The sequence below is a fragment of the Cherax quadricarinatus genome, chromosome 7 (genome assembly GCF_038502225.1).
Source record: "Cherax quadricarinatus isolate ZL_2023a chromosome 7, ASM3850222v1, whole genome shotgun sequence".
Classification (NCBI taxonomy): domain Eukaryota; kingdom Metazoa; phylum Arthropoda; class Malacostraca; order Decapoda; family Parastacidae; genus Cherax; species Cherax quadricarinatus.
The window spans coordinates 47,592,777-47,608,788 of record NC_091298.1 but is presented as its reverse complement, the minus strand read 5'-3'; the positions used below and the strand labels follow the sequence as shown (position 1 = coordinate 47,608,788).

General features: G+C 39.3%; 1 protein-coding gene across 3 annotated transcripts in view; it reads right to left on the bottom strand.

Moving 5' to 3' along the window:
- The window catches only part of wap (DDB1 and CUL4 associated factor wap), an 83,372-nt gene that overhangs the window by 20,864 nt on the left and 46,496 nt on the right, over positions 1–16,012 (bottom strand). For all 3 annotated transcript variants that reach the window (XM_053774011.2, XM_053774010.2, XM_053774009.2), the window contains exons 5-6: positions 3,326–3,572; positions 2,410–2,561 (exon numbers count right to left, since the gene is read on the bottom strand). In XM_053774011.2, coding sequence (XP_053629986.1) covers positions 2,410–2,561; positions 3,326–3,572 — 399 coding nt within the window. The remainder of the gene's footprint in view (positions 1–2,409; positions 2,562–3,325; positions 3,573–16,012) is intronic.

The following is a 16,012-nucleotide window of genomic DNA, read 5'->3' as shown; positions in this document are numbered from 1 at the left end:
GTACGCCTAAATTCTAGTGCCCTCAAATCTAGTGAGAGAAAGCTGGTAGGCCTACATATGAAAGAATGGGTCTATGTGGTAAGTGTGCGCAGTATAAAAAAAATCCTGCAGCACACAGTGCGTAATGAGAGAAAAAAAACTTTGACCGTGTTTTTAGATTAAAATAGTGACTTTGCACTGCATTTTCCTATGGTATTTATGGTTGTATTCTAGTTTTCCTGGTCTCATTTTATAGAATGGAAGACATATTACAGAAATTGAGATGATTTTGACTGGTTTTACAATGAAAAGTACCTTGAAATTGAGCTCAAAGTAGCAGAAATGTTCAATTTTTACCGAAGTCCAAAAGTAAACAAATCATGCCAAGCGTTCAATACACATCAACTGGTGAGTCTAATGTTCTTTCACAAGTGCGCTGATATTATTTATACCATTTCTACACTAATGCAGTAGTCTGCATAACAGTAAATCTTCTATTTTTTGTAAGAATAAAAATTCAAAGTGGAAAGCCAAAGAAATATAAGAGGGGCCTGGGGATGTGACTAACGAACAGAGAACTTGTTATTTTAGTGCCATGAATGTCTTTCTTGTTTATTCTGGACCCTATTCGGAAATTGGCATCTTTTGAAGTTTGTGTGAAATTGGCAAAATTGCTAAATTCTGACCACTTTACTGAATAGTTGAAATCGGTAAATGGGTGGTTTTTTGTACTCATTCGATAGAAAAAATGGAGTTCTAGCGAAATAGTTATGATTTCTGTTGACTAGTACACTGGAATTGGAAGTGTAAGTAGAAGTAGCAAGACATACCTGAAATCTTGTATGTTTATGAGACAGAGAAAAAGACACCAGCAATCCTACCATCATGTAAAATAAATACAGGCTTCTGTTTTACACTCACTTAGCAGGACAGTAGTGATTGCTGTCTACCAGCCTACTACCTAGGATTACAATAAATGTAAAAAAAAAAAAAAAAAAAAAAAAAAAAAAAAAAAAAAAAAAAAAAAAAAAAAAAAAAAAAAAAAAAAAAAAAAAAAAAAACTACAATATGCAGAATTTCTATCCTAGAAATGTAAAATGTGAGAAGAAATGTGATATTTGTTGATCATTCTTAGTGTAGGAGTTAGAAAGTTTTTGAGAGAACTCAGTTGTTAGTATGCAGTTACTACCACACACTCAAGTGAGATAGAAATATTCAAGTGAGATAGGAACATGCCAGTAACAATATGACTATACTCTTGAAACTAGCTCAAACTGAATTAAAAACACTAACCACCGTATGTAGCTGCCCTCTAAGAGGGCAGCTACAACGGAGAAGCCCCTAAGCTGTTATATCTAAACATTCCTTCAAGCCTGTTAATTTCCTTTATACTGTATCAACTTTCATGTATGTATTCAATTCCTTATCTTTTAATCCCTAATCTCTACCTAACATTTACTTCTTTTACAATCCATCAAAAAATATTTTAAGCAACCCTTGTGACATCATATATCCCTACATACCCTAACCTGAGCCTCACTATCCTCATAAAAAGCTCTTAATTGCTATAAGTAACCTACCACCTCTCCCATACACTTGCAACATCTACCATTATTACTCCTCTATCCATCCTACCATATGCCCTTTCTAAATCCATAAATGCAACAAAAATTTCCTTACCTTTATCTAAATACTGTTCACTTACATGCCTCAATGTAAATCCTTGATTTACACATCTACCCTTCCTAAAATCTTGTTCATCTATATTTCTGCTCTCCATCTTAAACTGAATTCTTTCAATAATAACTCTACCATACACTTTACCTGATATACTCAACTGGCTTATTTCCTTATAATTCTTATACACTCTTCTGTTCCCCTTTCCTAATACAAAGGAATTATGCATGCTATCTGCCAATCCCTAGGTACTTTACCCTCTTTCATACCTTTACTGAATAAAAATACCAACCGATCCAAAACTATAACCCTACCTGCTTTTGACATTTCTGTCATGATCTTATGAATACCAGCTTCTTTACCTCCTTTCATTTTACCCACTGTCTCACATAGCTCACCACCCTCACATCTGGTTCTTCCTCACTCCTAAGGAATGTTATACATCCCTGGCACCAATATACAGCCAATTAAACCACAAAAACCAACCTAATTAAACAAAATCTCCATTTTAACCCAAATATGCACACCCACTGCAGACCCATTCTCCTGTGTCTAAGTCAAAATTTGATGCTTACACTAAATTTGAGGGCACTTTGAATTTTGCATTGATTTATTGCACTAACAGTGACCCCAATGACATAGATCTAGGTGAGTGACAGTTAACTGGTTAATATACGCAGTAGTTCTTCAAGCTGAAGACAAATGTTTTTAAACAAAAATCCTCACTGACACACTAGATAAGAGTGACATTACCTCACATGCATCCATGGCTACAGTTGAAAGATAGTTAGGGTCTTGCTTATTCCAAGCTAGCCGTAACAGAGGTGTGTGTGCGGGATCTTCATAGATGATAGTAGAATGTTCCAAGTGTCGCAAGTCAAACATTCTTACTGAGCCATCAGCTCCTACGGAGAGAAAACCATTTGCATATATAGGAAAAGATAAAAAGACAAATTACCAAACAGTTAAATAAATATTTCTATATTTAATAACATACAGCCTCTCCTTACTTAATGATGGAGTTCCGTTCCTAAATGTCAGTAAACGAATTCGTCACTAAGTGAGAAGCAAACGACAATGGTAGTGGGCATGTGTCAACCATCTTTGATATTATTTTAATGTCACCTTTGCACCATTTATAATATTTCTGGTGTATTTTTAAATGTTTATACAGTAGTGTACTGTATATTGCAATAAACAGAACAGAAGAAATCAGCTCTAATATACATTACTTAGGTATGCACATTGGTCAGAAAGCCTGTCATAAGTTCGAGTCTTCAGTAAACGAGTACGTCGTTAAGTGAGGAGAGGCTGTATTTACATTTAGTAAACCATACCACGGGCGGGGCTTGAACCAGCAGTCAGAGAGTCGTAAAACTCCAGACTGACGCATCAGCCAGCTGACCCAGTGGCTAATGTGTCGGTCTGGAGTTTTACGACTCCATAACCATGGGTTCAAGCCCAGCCCATTGTATGGTTTGTTTGCAATTGCATCATTATGATTTCATGAGTTACTGTACATTTACTAGTATATTTTCTTACTGAACTATTTGACCTAATCATTTCCTTACTTTTATACTACACTTTCTTATAGTTATCAACCTAAATAACATACTTTCTTTATTGTGTGCAATAAGTGCACAGAAATAGCAATAACAAACAAACTTACCCACAGATGCAAACATGTCTCTCCCACCACCAGCTCTTGAAAAGGCAATGTCAAAAACTTCTTTGTCATGAGCTATTAGCTGTGTTTTCACATGGCCAGAGACTACATTGACTCTTCCCAACATCTGACCTGTCTCCAGTCCCCAGATGGTACATGTAGTGTCAATTGATGAGGTACCAATTAGATTTGGTTCTACTTCATTCCAATCAAAAGATGTAAGAGGAGCACAAAAGTCTGAGTTTTTATTCTGAAAATGTGAAAAGAAAAGTTTATAACAATGAGAGTAATATTTATCACAAAAATTCAGGGGGGGCAAACTGTTAAATAATGCATGAGTTTTTAACTACCTTGAAGGAAAATGGAGCATAAGGCAACTATCATAATTATTTTTTTTTTTCCAACAAGTTGGCCGTCTCCCACCGAGGCAGGGTGACCCAAAAAAGAAAGAAAATCCCCAAAAAGAAAATGCTTTCATCATCATTCAACACTTTCACCACACTCACACATAATCACTGTTTTTGCATAGGTGCTCAGAATACAACAGTTTAGAAGCATATACGTATAAAGATACACAACATATCCCTCCAAACTGCCAATATCCCAAACCCCTCCTTTAAAGTGCAGGCATTGTACTTCCCATTTCCAGGACTCAAGTCCGACTATATGAAAATAACCAGTTTCCCTGAATCCCTTCACTAAATATTACCCTGCTCACACTCCAACAGATCGTCAGGTCCCAAGTACCATTTGTCTCCATTCACTCCTATCTAACACGCTCACGCACGCTTGCTGGAAGTCCAAGCCCCTTGCCCACAAAACCTCCTTTACCCCCTATCTCCAACCCTTTCGAGGACAACCCCTACCTCGCCTTCCTTCCCCTATAAATTTATATGCTTTCCATGTCATTCTACTTTGATCCATTCTCTTTAAATGATTAAACTGCCTCAACAACCCCTCTTCTGTCCTCTGACTAATACTTTTATTAACTCACACCTTTTTCTAATTTCCACACTCCGAATTTTCAGCATAATATTTACACCACACATTGCCTTTAGACAGGACATCTCCACTGCCTCCAACCGTCTCCTCACTGCTGCATTTACCACCCAAGCTTCACACCCATATAATAGTGTTGGTACTACTATACTTTCATACATTCCCTTCTTTGCCTCCATAGATAAAGTTTTTTGACTCCACATATACCTCAATGCACCGCTCACCTTTTTCCCTCATCAATTCTATGATTAACCTCATCCTTCATAAATCCATCCGCCGACACGTCAACTCCCAAGTATCTGAAAACATTTACTTCTTCCATACTCCTCCTCCCCAATTCGATATCTAATTTTTCTTTATCTAAATAATTTAATACCCTCATCACCTTACTCTTTTTCTATATTCACTTTCAACTTTCTACCTTTACACACATTCCCAAACTCATCCACTAACCTTTGCAATTTTTCTTTAGAATCTCCCATAAGCACAGTATCATCAGCAAAAAGTAACTGTGTTAATTCCCAATTTGAATTTGATTCCCCATAATTTAATCCCACCCCTCTCCCGAACACCCTAGCATTTACTTCTTTTACAACCCCATCTATAAATATATTAAACAACCATGGTGACATTACACATCCCTGTCTAAGACCTACTTTTACCGGGAAGTAGTCTCCCTCTCTTCTACATACCCTAACCTGAGCCTCACTATCCTCATAAAAACTCTTTACAGCATTTAGTAACTTACCACCTATTCCATATACTTGCAACATCTGCCACATTGCTCCCCTATCCACTCATATACCATATCACATGCCTTTTCTAAATCCATAAATGCAATAAAAACTTCCCTACCTTTATCTAAATACTGTTCACATATATGCTTCAATGTAAACACTTGATCTACACATCCCCTACCCACTCTGAAACCTCCTTGCTCATCTGCAATCCTACATTCTGTCTTACCTCTAATTCTTTCAATTATAACCCTACCATACACTTTTCCTGGTATACTCAATAAACTTATTCCTCTATAATTTTTACAATCTCTTTTGTCCCCTTTCCCTTTATATAAAGGGACTATACATGCTCTCCGCCAATCCCTAGGTACCTTCCCCTCTTTCATACATTTATTAAACAAAAGTACCAACCACTCCAACACTATATCCCCCCCTGCTTTTAACATTTCTGTCATAATCCCATCAGTTCCAGCTGCTTTACCCCCTTTCATTCTACGTAATGCCTCACGTACCTCCCCCACACTTACATTCTGCTCTTCTTCACTCCTAAAAGATGGTATACCTCCCTGACCAGTGCATGAAATTACCACCTCCCTTTCTTCCTCAACATTTAAAAGTTCCTCAAAATATTCTCGCCATCTACCTAATACCTCCCTCTCCCCATCTACTAACTCCCCTACTCTATTTTTAACTGACAAATCCATACTTTCCCTAGGCTTTCTTAACTTGTTTAACTCACTCCAAAATTTTTTCTTATTTTCATTAAAATTTCTTGACAGTGCCTCTCCCACTCTATCATCTGCTCTCCTTTTGCACTCTCTCATCTGCTCTCCTTTTGCACTCTCTCACCACTCTCTTCACCTTTCTTTTACTATCCATATACAGGAGGGCCCCGCTTTACGGCGTTTCACTTTACGGCGTTCCGCTAATACGGTCATTCCAAATTATGACCAAAACTCGCTATACGGCTCCCCCCACCTGACTTTCTAATACGGTCACTGCGCCCCACCCTGTTTGTTTACATTCTTCGTGAGCTCAGTAAGCACTAAGTCTCTCCATTTTGTCTGGAAACTCCAAAATTTCAAATGTTTTTAAAAGTTATTTCATATTTTATATATACTCTGATAATTATACTTATGTATACCTGTACTTAAATAAACTTACATACTGTGCTGGCATGCAGGTACACATTAAAATCAATAAGTGTCTTATGTCTCCAGACGTCATATTAGTAATGATAATAATAATCATCGAGTCTCATTTAAATGTCGTATATTACGTTAAATACACATTTTCATTAATCCATCTATGATATTTTTTCAAAATTATATAATAAACATGATACATAACATAAAAAGATGATAAATACACCCCACAATAGAATAAATAAACATAAATATGAGATGTGGTAGCAGACGACTTGCACAAGTGACGCCATATTAGAAATGATAATAATAATAATCACCGAGTCTCATTAAATGTTGTATATTACGTTAATATACACATTTTCATTAATCCATCCATGATATTTTTTTCAAAATTATATAATAAACAGGATACATAACATAAAAAGATGATAAATACACCCTACAATAGAATAAATAAACATAAATATGGATTTGGAAAAGGCGTATGACAGGGTGGATAGGGGGGCAATGTGGCAGATGTTGCAAGTGTATGGTGTAGGAGGTAGGTTACTGAAAGCAGTGAAGAGTTTTTACGAGGATAGTGAGGCTCAAGTTAGAGTATGTAGGAAAGAGGGAAATTTTTTCCCAGTAAAAGTAGGCCTTAGACAAGGATGTGTGATGTCACCGTGGTTGTTTAATATATTTATAGATGGGGTTGTAAGAGAAGTAAATGCGAGGGTCTTGGCAAGAGGCGTGGAGTTAAAAGATAAAGAATCACACACAAAGTGGGAGTTGTCACAGCTGCTCTTTGCTGATGACACTGTGCTCTTGGGAGATTCTGAAGAGAAGTTGCAGAGATTGGTGGATGAATTTGGTAGGGTGTGCAAAAGAAGAAAATTAAAGGTGAATACAGGAAAGAGTAAGGTTATGAGGATAACAAAAAGATTAGGTGATGAAAGATTGAATATCAGATTGGAGGGAGAGAGTATGGAGGAGGTGAACGTATTCAGATATTTGGGAGTGGACGTGTCAGCGGATGGGTCTATGAAAGATGAGGTGAATCATAGAATTGATGAGGGAAAAAGAGTGAGTGGTGCACTTAGGAGTCTGTGGAGACAAAGAACTTTGTCCTTGGAGGCAAAGAGGGGAATGTATGAGAGTATAGTTTTACCAACGCTCTTATATGGGTGTGAAGCGTGGGTGATGAATGTTGCAGCGAGGAGAAGGCTGGAGGCAGTGGAGATGTCATGTCTGAGGGCAATGTGTGGTGTGAATATAATGCAGAGAATTCGTAGTTTGGAAGTTAGGAGGAGGTGCGGGATTACCAAAACTGTTGTCCAGAGGGCTGAGGAAGGGTTGTTGAGGTGGTTCGGACATGTAGAGAGAATGGAGCGAAACAGAATGACTTCAAGAGTGTATCAGTCTGTAGTGGAAGGAAGGCGGGGTAGGGGTCGGCCTAGGAAGGGTTGGAGGGAGGGGGTAAAGGAGGTTTTGTGTGCGAGGGGCTTGGACTTCCAGCAGGCATGCTTGAGCGTGTTTGATAGGAGTGAATGGAGACAAATGGTTTTTAATACTTGATGTGCTGTTGGAGTGTGAGCAAAGTAACATTTATGAAGGGATTCAGGGAAACCGGCAGGCCGGACTTGAGTCCTGGAGATGGGAAGTACAGTGCCTGCACTCTGAAGGAGGGGTGTTAATGTTGCAGTTTAAAAACTGTAGTGTAAAGCACCCTTCTGGCAAGACAGTGATGGAGTGAATGATGGTGAAAGTTTTTCTTTTTCGGGCCACCCTGCCTTGGTGGGAATCGGCCGGTGTGATAATAAAAAAAAAAAAAAAAATATGAGATGTGGTAGCCAGATAACATAAGAGAAAATGTGTTACTGGGGGTAACTGTAGAAAATTATTCCTTTCGTATGTATGTAAGTAAGTTTATTCAGGTATACACAAATACAGTTACATAGATTATCATACATAACATATGTGTAGAGAACCTAGGATAACCCAAAAAAGTCAGAGTGACTTATTTCCATTGCCTTCACTCAGAGCATCATTTCTTCTCAAAATGATGTTACATGAGAATGGGAGTTTTCTTCATTTATTTATTCTACCGTATCAATGTAGAGACAACCTGTACACAATGTAACTTGTACACAAACCAGACGTGTACACTTCGTTTACAAAATTTACCTTCGCCTGGTTTGTTTACATAACTCTGCGCCTGTCCTCTCTCATGCACTCATTCTTTCTCTCTCTCATTTATTCGTTTTATCTCATTTACTTACTCCTGACCCTACATTAAGACTACAAATATTTTAAGGTAAGTAATGAGTGAACTGTATATACATTTTATCGCTCTGGGATGCTTAAATATCATAGAATAGTATGTGTGGGTGGGGTGGCCTGGTATGGTAGCCTGGCTGACTACCATACATACCACACTTGATTTCTTACAATAAATACTACTTGTCTCACCCTAGATTAAGACTATAAATATTTTAAGGTAACTAATGAGTGCACTATGTGTGTATTGTACTTTTTTATTTTTTTTTGATGCCTGGTTCTATTGCTAACTTAATATATGTTAGTGTAAACTTGTTATCCAGTGTTTGTATGCATTTGTAAGTGGAAAAAAAGGGTGTTCCACTTTACGGCGGTTTCCGCTTTACGGCGGTAGCCTGGAACCTAACCAGCCGTATAAGTGGGGCCTTCCTGTACTCTGCTTTTCTTATAACACTTCTGCTTTGTAAAAACCTCTCATAAGCTAACTTTTTCTCTTTTATCACACCCTTTACTTCATCATTCCACCAATCACTCCTCTTTCCACCTGCCCCCACCCTCCTATAACCACAAACTTCTGCCCCACATTCTAATACTGCATTTCATTTTTAAAACTATTCCAACCCTCTTCAACCCCCCCACTACTCATCTTTGCACTAGCCCACCTTTCTGCCAACAGTCGCTTATATCTCACCCGAACTTCCTCCTCCCTTAGTTTATACACTTTCACCTCCCTCTTACTTGTTGTTGCCACCTTCCTCTTTTCCCATCTACCTCTTACTCTAACTGTAGCTACAACTAAATAATGATCCGATATATCAGTTGCCCCTCTATAAACATGTACATCCTGGAGCCTACCCATCAACCTTTTATCCACCAATACATAATCTAACAAACTACTTTCATTACGTGCTACATCATACCTTGTATATTTATTTATCCTCTTTTTCATAAAATATGTATTACTTATTATCATAATTATATAAACCATTATATATAATGCTCATTATGGAACTACAGGTCTCCCTCAACATTCGTATTTTCCACTTTCGCGGGCTTCAAACATTTGCGAATTCCCAGCGGCCAAATCATATTTAAAACATGTCATTACATATGTTAGGAATTGTGGTGGTGGCAGAGTTTGCTTGGAGACAGGACAAGCTAGTCCTTCAATAAGACACTAATATCAACTCTTCAGCTTATTTATCTATCACAATTCATCTAATATGACATAATAAACAATATTAATAACACAGAAACATGACATATACTCTAGAATGAATAAAATACGTCATTAAGTACGTATGTCAAGAGTGTTGCTGTGCTGTTGTTGTTGGGTGTATAAGGGCCACTGAGAGCATAAGCCTTACATAGTGGTGGTGGAGGCAGCAGCAGAGACAGAGGTGTTAGTCAGTAGCCCTATATACCTCCAACAACATTGGAGGAGTTAGGTTTGTGCTGTCTCTTTTCTATCGATTAATCGTTTAACTTGCTTGCTACACTGTTAATGCTACACTTCATCGCTGGCTGGCACTATAGCCTTTATCGACTCGTGCTGCTTTAGTATTATACATATCGTAGAATCACTGAATCGCTGAAGAAGGCACATTCTCCCCTCTCTCTTCCTCATCCACTTTGGTACACTGCTACAAATTCTTTCTTCTCACCTTCTCTACCAAAAGGCCGACACTAGTACAATATTTTACGATGTTTTCATGTGTTTTATGACTGCTCATTGTTCAATAGGTTAAGGAAGCAGTATTGTTAGGCAAAGCAAATGCTATTATTATATTTCCCTACAATATATAGGGGCACCAAACATTCGCGATTTTTCAACATTCACAAGGTTCTTGATCCCCTAACCCTTGTGAATGTTGAGGGAGACCTGTATAGCCTTTTATAATTATATTCTTTTAACAAACCGGCCGTATTTCACCAAGGCAGGGTGGCCCAAAAGGAAAAATAAAAGTTTCTCCTTTTAGATTTAGTAATTTATACAGGAGATAGGGTTACTAGCCACTTGCTCCTGGCATTTCAGTCGCCTCTTACGACATGCATGACTTATGGAGAAAGAATTCTGGTCTGCTTCCTCATGGAGGTAAGTGGAAACAAACAAGAAGAACTAGTAAGAAAATAGATGAAAACCCAGAGGGGTATGTATACATATGCCTGTACAATAAATCCTGCATATTTCTGAGAGAAAAAAAAAGCCGGCAATCCTACCATCATGTAAACAATTACAGGCTTCCATTTCACACTCACCTGGCTGGATGGTAGTACCTCCCTGGGTGGTTCCTGTCTACCTAGGGTTTACATTTTTTTTTTTCCAACAAAGCGGCCGTTTCCCACCGAGGCAGGGTGGCCCAAAAAGAAAAACAAAAGTTTCTCATTTTAACTTCAGTAATATATACAAGAGAAGCGGTTACTAGCTACTTGATCCCGGCATTTTAGTCGCCTCTTACGACACACATGGCTTACGGAGGAAGAATTCTTTTCCTCTTCCCCATGGAGATAAGCAGAAATAAACAAGATCTAGCATGAGAGAAGAAAACCCAGAGGGGTGTGCATATACAATGGACCCCTGGTTTTCGACTGGTGCTGAAATCGTACAATTCAGATTTCAAGCATTTTTTCGGCAAAATTTCTCCCCGGGTTTCGTACAACCTCTTGGAAATCATTGGTACCAGACACATGCGCCTGGGCTGCTCATACGTTCGTGACTCACTCAAAGGCACATTAAATGTCTTTTTCTTCAAAATTACGTAAGAAACGCGTTACATAGCATATAAACATGCAATGTTTATATGCTGTGGAGGGTAAACATTATATTTTCTCTGGTCCAGCATTAAAGAAACTGTATGAATCTGCAATGGCCCAGTAACCGCCCTTTATACACAAGCTTTTGTTTACAATTTTCGACATAAATTATTCATTACTTATCCCTTTGTTTATGATGGCATCTAAAGGTAGTTGCTAGAAACAATTAAACTCGGTGAACATGGTATGTCAATGGTAATTACAGGTCTCCCTCAACATTCGCGTTTTCAAATTTCGCGGGCTTCACACATTCGCGAATTCCCAACCGCCAAATCATATTTAAGTTTACCGCCACGAGTCCTTACTACCCTCCCTCCGACCCCTGCAACTGGCAGCCAGCCCTCCCACCACTGTGTGGTGAGTGTTTTGTTTGTTCATTATTTGCTGTTAAACTACAGTATAAATAATGTAAACCCATCCATGACTGCATATTAGAATGACTATTCGGACAGGTATTGGAAGGTGACATCATGTGTTTACTCTTGAACACAGCAAAGAATCAAACATTTCTTCTACGGCTAGGTAGTAGGTTGGTAGACAGCAACCGGCCAGGGAGGTACTACCGTCCTGCCAAGTGAGTGTAAAACGAAAGCCTGTAATTGTTTTACATGATGGTAGGATTGCTGGTGTCCTTTTTTCTGTTTCATAAGCATGCAAGATTTCAGGTGCGTCTTGCTACTTCTACTTACACTTAGGTCACACTACACATACATGTATAAGCATATATATACACACACAATTCTGGGTTTTCTGCTATTTTCTTTCTAGTTCTTGTTCTTGTTTATTTCCTCTTACTTCCATGGGGAAGTGGAACAGAATTCTTCCTCCGTAAGCCATGCGTGTTGTAAGAGGCGACTAAAATGCCGGGAGCAAGGGGCTAGTAACCCCTTCTCCTGTATATATTACTAAATGTAAAAGGCGAAACTTTGTTTTTCCTTTTGGGCCACCCCGCCTCGGTGGGATACGGCTGGTACGTTGAAAGAAGAAAAAAAAAATAATAATATTATTAATATAATAATAATAATAATAATAATAATAATAATAATAATAAATACGATAGAACTGAAGAAGGAAATTGTACAAAAATACAAGGGTTGAAGCAGTGGTGGAGGAAGTGGTTGATGCATCGTCAGTGTGGCTTTGTTTATGCTGGAGTGAGTATTAGTCTCCGTGCTCTTCCAAACATTTCACAATAATTCATTGTATTTGGTGCTTGTAGATTGAGTGCGACTGGAGTGGTTGAGGCAGTGGGTGAGGCAGTGGGTGAGGCAGTGGTAGAGGCAGTGGTGAAGGCAGTGGGTGAGGCAGTGGTAGAGGCAGTGGTAGAGGCAGTGGTAGAGGCAGTGGGTGAGACAGTGGTAAAGGCAGTGATAGAGGCAGTGATATTTACTAACATATATGTATGCACCTGGAGAAGAGAGGAATGCAGAGGAGAGAGAGAGATTTTGGGAGATGTTAAGTGAATGTATAGGAGCCTTTGAACCAAGTGAGAGAGTAATTGTGGTAGGGGACTTGAATGCTAAAGTAGGAGAAACTTTTAGAGAGGGTGTGGTAGGTAAGTTTGGGGTGCCAGGTGTAAATGATAATGGGAGCCCTTTGATTGAACTTTGTATAGAAAGGGGTTTAGTTATAGGTAATACATATTTTAAGAAAAAGAGGATAAATAAGTATACACGATATGATGTAGGGCGAAATGACAGTAGTTTGTTGGATTATGTATTGGTAGATAAAAGACTGTTGAGTAGACTTCAGGATGTACATGTTTATAGAGGGGCCACAGATATATCAGATCACTTTCTAGTTGTAGCTACACTGAGAGTAAAAGGTAGATGGGATACAAGGAGAATAGAAGCATCAGGGAAGAGAGAGGTGAAGGTTTATAAACTAAAAGAGGAGGCAGTTAGGGTAAGATATAAACAGCTATTGGAGGATAGATGGGCTAATGAGAGCATAGGCAATGGGGTCGAAGAGGTATGGGGTAGGTTTAAAAATGTAGTGTTAGAGTGTTCAGCAGAAGTTTGTGGTTACAGGAAAGTGGGTGCAGGAGGGAAGAGGAGCGATTGGTGGAATGATGATGTAAAGAGAGTAGTAAGGGAGAAAAAGTTAGCATATGAGAAGTTTTTACAAAGTAGAAGTGATGCAAGGAGGGAAGAGTATATGGAGAAAAAGAGAGAAGTTAAGAGAGTGGTGAAGCAATGTAAAAAGAGAGCAAATGAGAGAGTGGGTGAGATGTTATCAACAAATTTTGTTGAAAATAAGAAAAAGTTTTGGAGTGAGATTAACAAGTTAAGAAAGCCTAGAGAACAAATGGATTTGTCAGTTAAAAATAGGAGAGGAGAGTTATTAAATGGAGAGTTAGAGGTATTGGGAAGATGGAAGGAATATTTTGAGGAATTGTTAAATGTTGATGAAGATAGGGAAGCTGTGATTTCGTGTATAGGGCAAGGAGGAATAACATCTTGTAAGATTGAGGAAGAGCCAGTTGTGAGTGTGGGGGAAGTTCGTGAGGCAGTAGGTAAAATGAAAGGGGGTAAGGCAGCCGGGATTGATGGGATAAAGATAGAAATGTTAAAAGCAGGTGGGGATATAGTTTTGGAGTGGTTGGTGCAATTATTTAATAAATGTATGGAAGAGGGTAAGGTACCTAGGGATTGGCAGAGAGCATGCATAGTTCCTTTGTATAAAGGCAAAGGGGATAAAAGAGAGTGCAAAAATTATAGGGGGATAAGTCTGTTGAGTGTACCTGGTAAAGTGTATGGTAGAGTTATAATTGAAAGAATTAAGAGTAAGACGGAGAATAGGATAGCAGATGAACAAGGAGGCTTTAGGAAAGGTAGGGGGTGTGTGGACCAGGTGTTTACAGTGAAACATATAAGTGAACAGTATTTAGATAAGGCTAAAGAGGTCTTTGTGGCATTTATGGATTTGGAAAAGGCGTATGACAGGGTGGATAGGGGGGCAATGTGGCAGATGTTGCAAGTGTATGGTGTAGGAGGTAGGTTACTGAAAGCAGTGAAGAGTTTTTACGAGGATAGTGAGGCTCAAGTTAGAGTATGTAGGAAAGAGGGAAATTTTTTCCCAGTAAAAGTAGGCCTTAGACAAGGATGTGTGATGTCACCGTGGTTGTTTAATATATTTATAGATGGGGTTGTAAGAGAAGTAAATGCGAGGGTCTTGGCAAGAGGCGTGGAGTTAAAAGATAAAGAATCACACACAAAGTGGGAGTTGTCACAGCTGCTCTTTGCTGATGACACTGTGCTCTTGGGAGATTCTGAAGAGAAGTTGCAGAGATTGGTGGATGAATTTGGTAGGGTGTGCAAAAGAAGAAAATTAAAGGTGAATACAGGAAAGAGTAAGGTTATGAGGATAACAAAAAGATTAGGTGATGAAAGATTGAATATCAGATTGGAGGGAGAGAGTATGGAGGAGGTGAACGTATTCAGATATTTGGGAGTGGACGTGTCAGCGGATGGGTCTATGAAAGATGAGGTGAATCGTAGAATTGATGAGGGAAAAAGAGTGAGTGGTGCACTTAGGAGTCTGTGGAGACAAAGAACTTTGTCCTTGGAGGCAAAGAGGGGAATGTATGAGAGTATAGTTTTACCAACGCTCTTATATGGGTGTGAAGCGTGGGTGATGAATGTTGCAGCGAGGAGAAGGCTGGAGGCAGTGGAGATGTCATGTCTGAGGGCAATGTGTGGTGTGAATATAATGCAGAGAATTCGTAGTTTGGAAGTTAGGAGGAGGTGCGGGATTACCAAAACTGTTGTCCAGAGGGCTGAGGAAGGGTTGTTGAGGTGGTTCGGACATGTAGAGAGAATGGAGCGAAACAGAATGACTTCAAGAGTGTATCAGTCTGTAGTGGAAGGAAGGCGGGGTAGGGGTCGGCCTAGGAAGGGTTGGAGGGAGGGGGTAAAGGAGGTTTTGTGTGCGAGGGGCTTGGACTTCCAGCAGGCATGCGTGAGCGTGTTTGATAGGAGTGAGTGGAGACAAATGGTTTTTAATACTTGACGTGCTGTTGGAGTGTGAGCAAAGTAACATTTATGAAGGGATTCAGGGAAACCGGCAGGCCGGACTTGAGTCCTGGAGATGGGAAGTACAGTGCCTGCACTCTGAAGGAGGGGTGTTAATGTTGCAGTTTAAAAACTGTAGTGTAAAGCACCCTTCTGGCAAGACAGTGATGGAGTGAATGATGGTGAAAGTTTTTCTTTTTCGGGCCACCCTGCCTTGGTGGGAATCGGCCGGTGTGATAATAAAAAAAAAATAAAAAAAATATGTATAGAGATACACAACATATCCCTCCAAACTGCCAATATCCCAAACTCCTCCTTTAAAGTGCAGGCATTGTACTTCCCATTTCCAGGACTCAAGTCCGACTATATGAAAATAACCGGTTTCCCTGAATCCCTTCACTAAATATTACCCTGCTCACACTCCAACAGATCGTCAGGTCCCAAGTATCATTCGTCTCCATTCACTCCTATCTAACACGCTCACGCACGCTTGCTGGAAGTCCAAGCCCCTCACCCACAAAACCTCCTTTACCCCCTCTTTCCAACCCTTTCGAGGACGACCCCTACCCCTCTTTCCTTCCCCTATAGATTTATATGCTTTCCATGTCATTCTACTTTGATCCATTCTCTCTAAATGACCAAACCACCTCAACAACCCCTCTTCTGCCCTCTGACTAATGCTTTTATTAACTCCACACCTTCTCCTAATTTCCACAC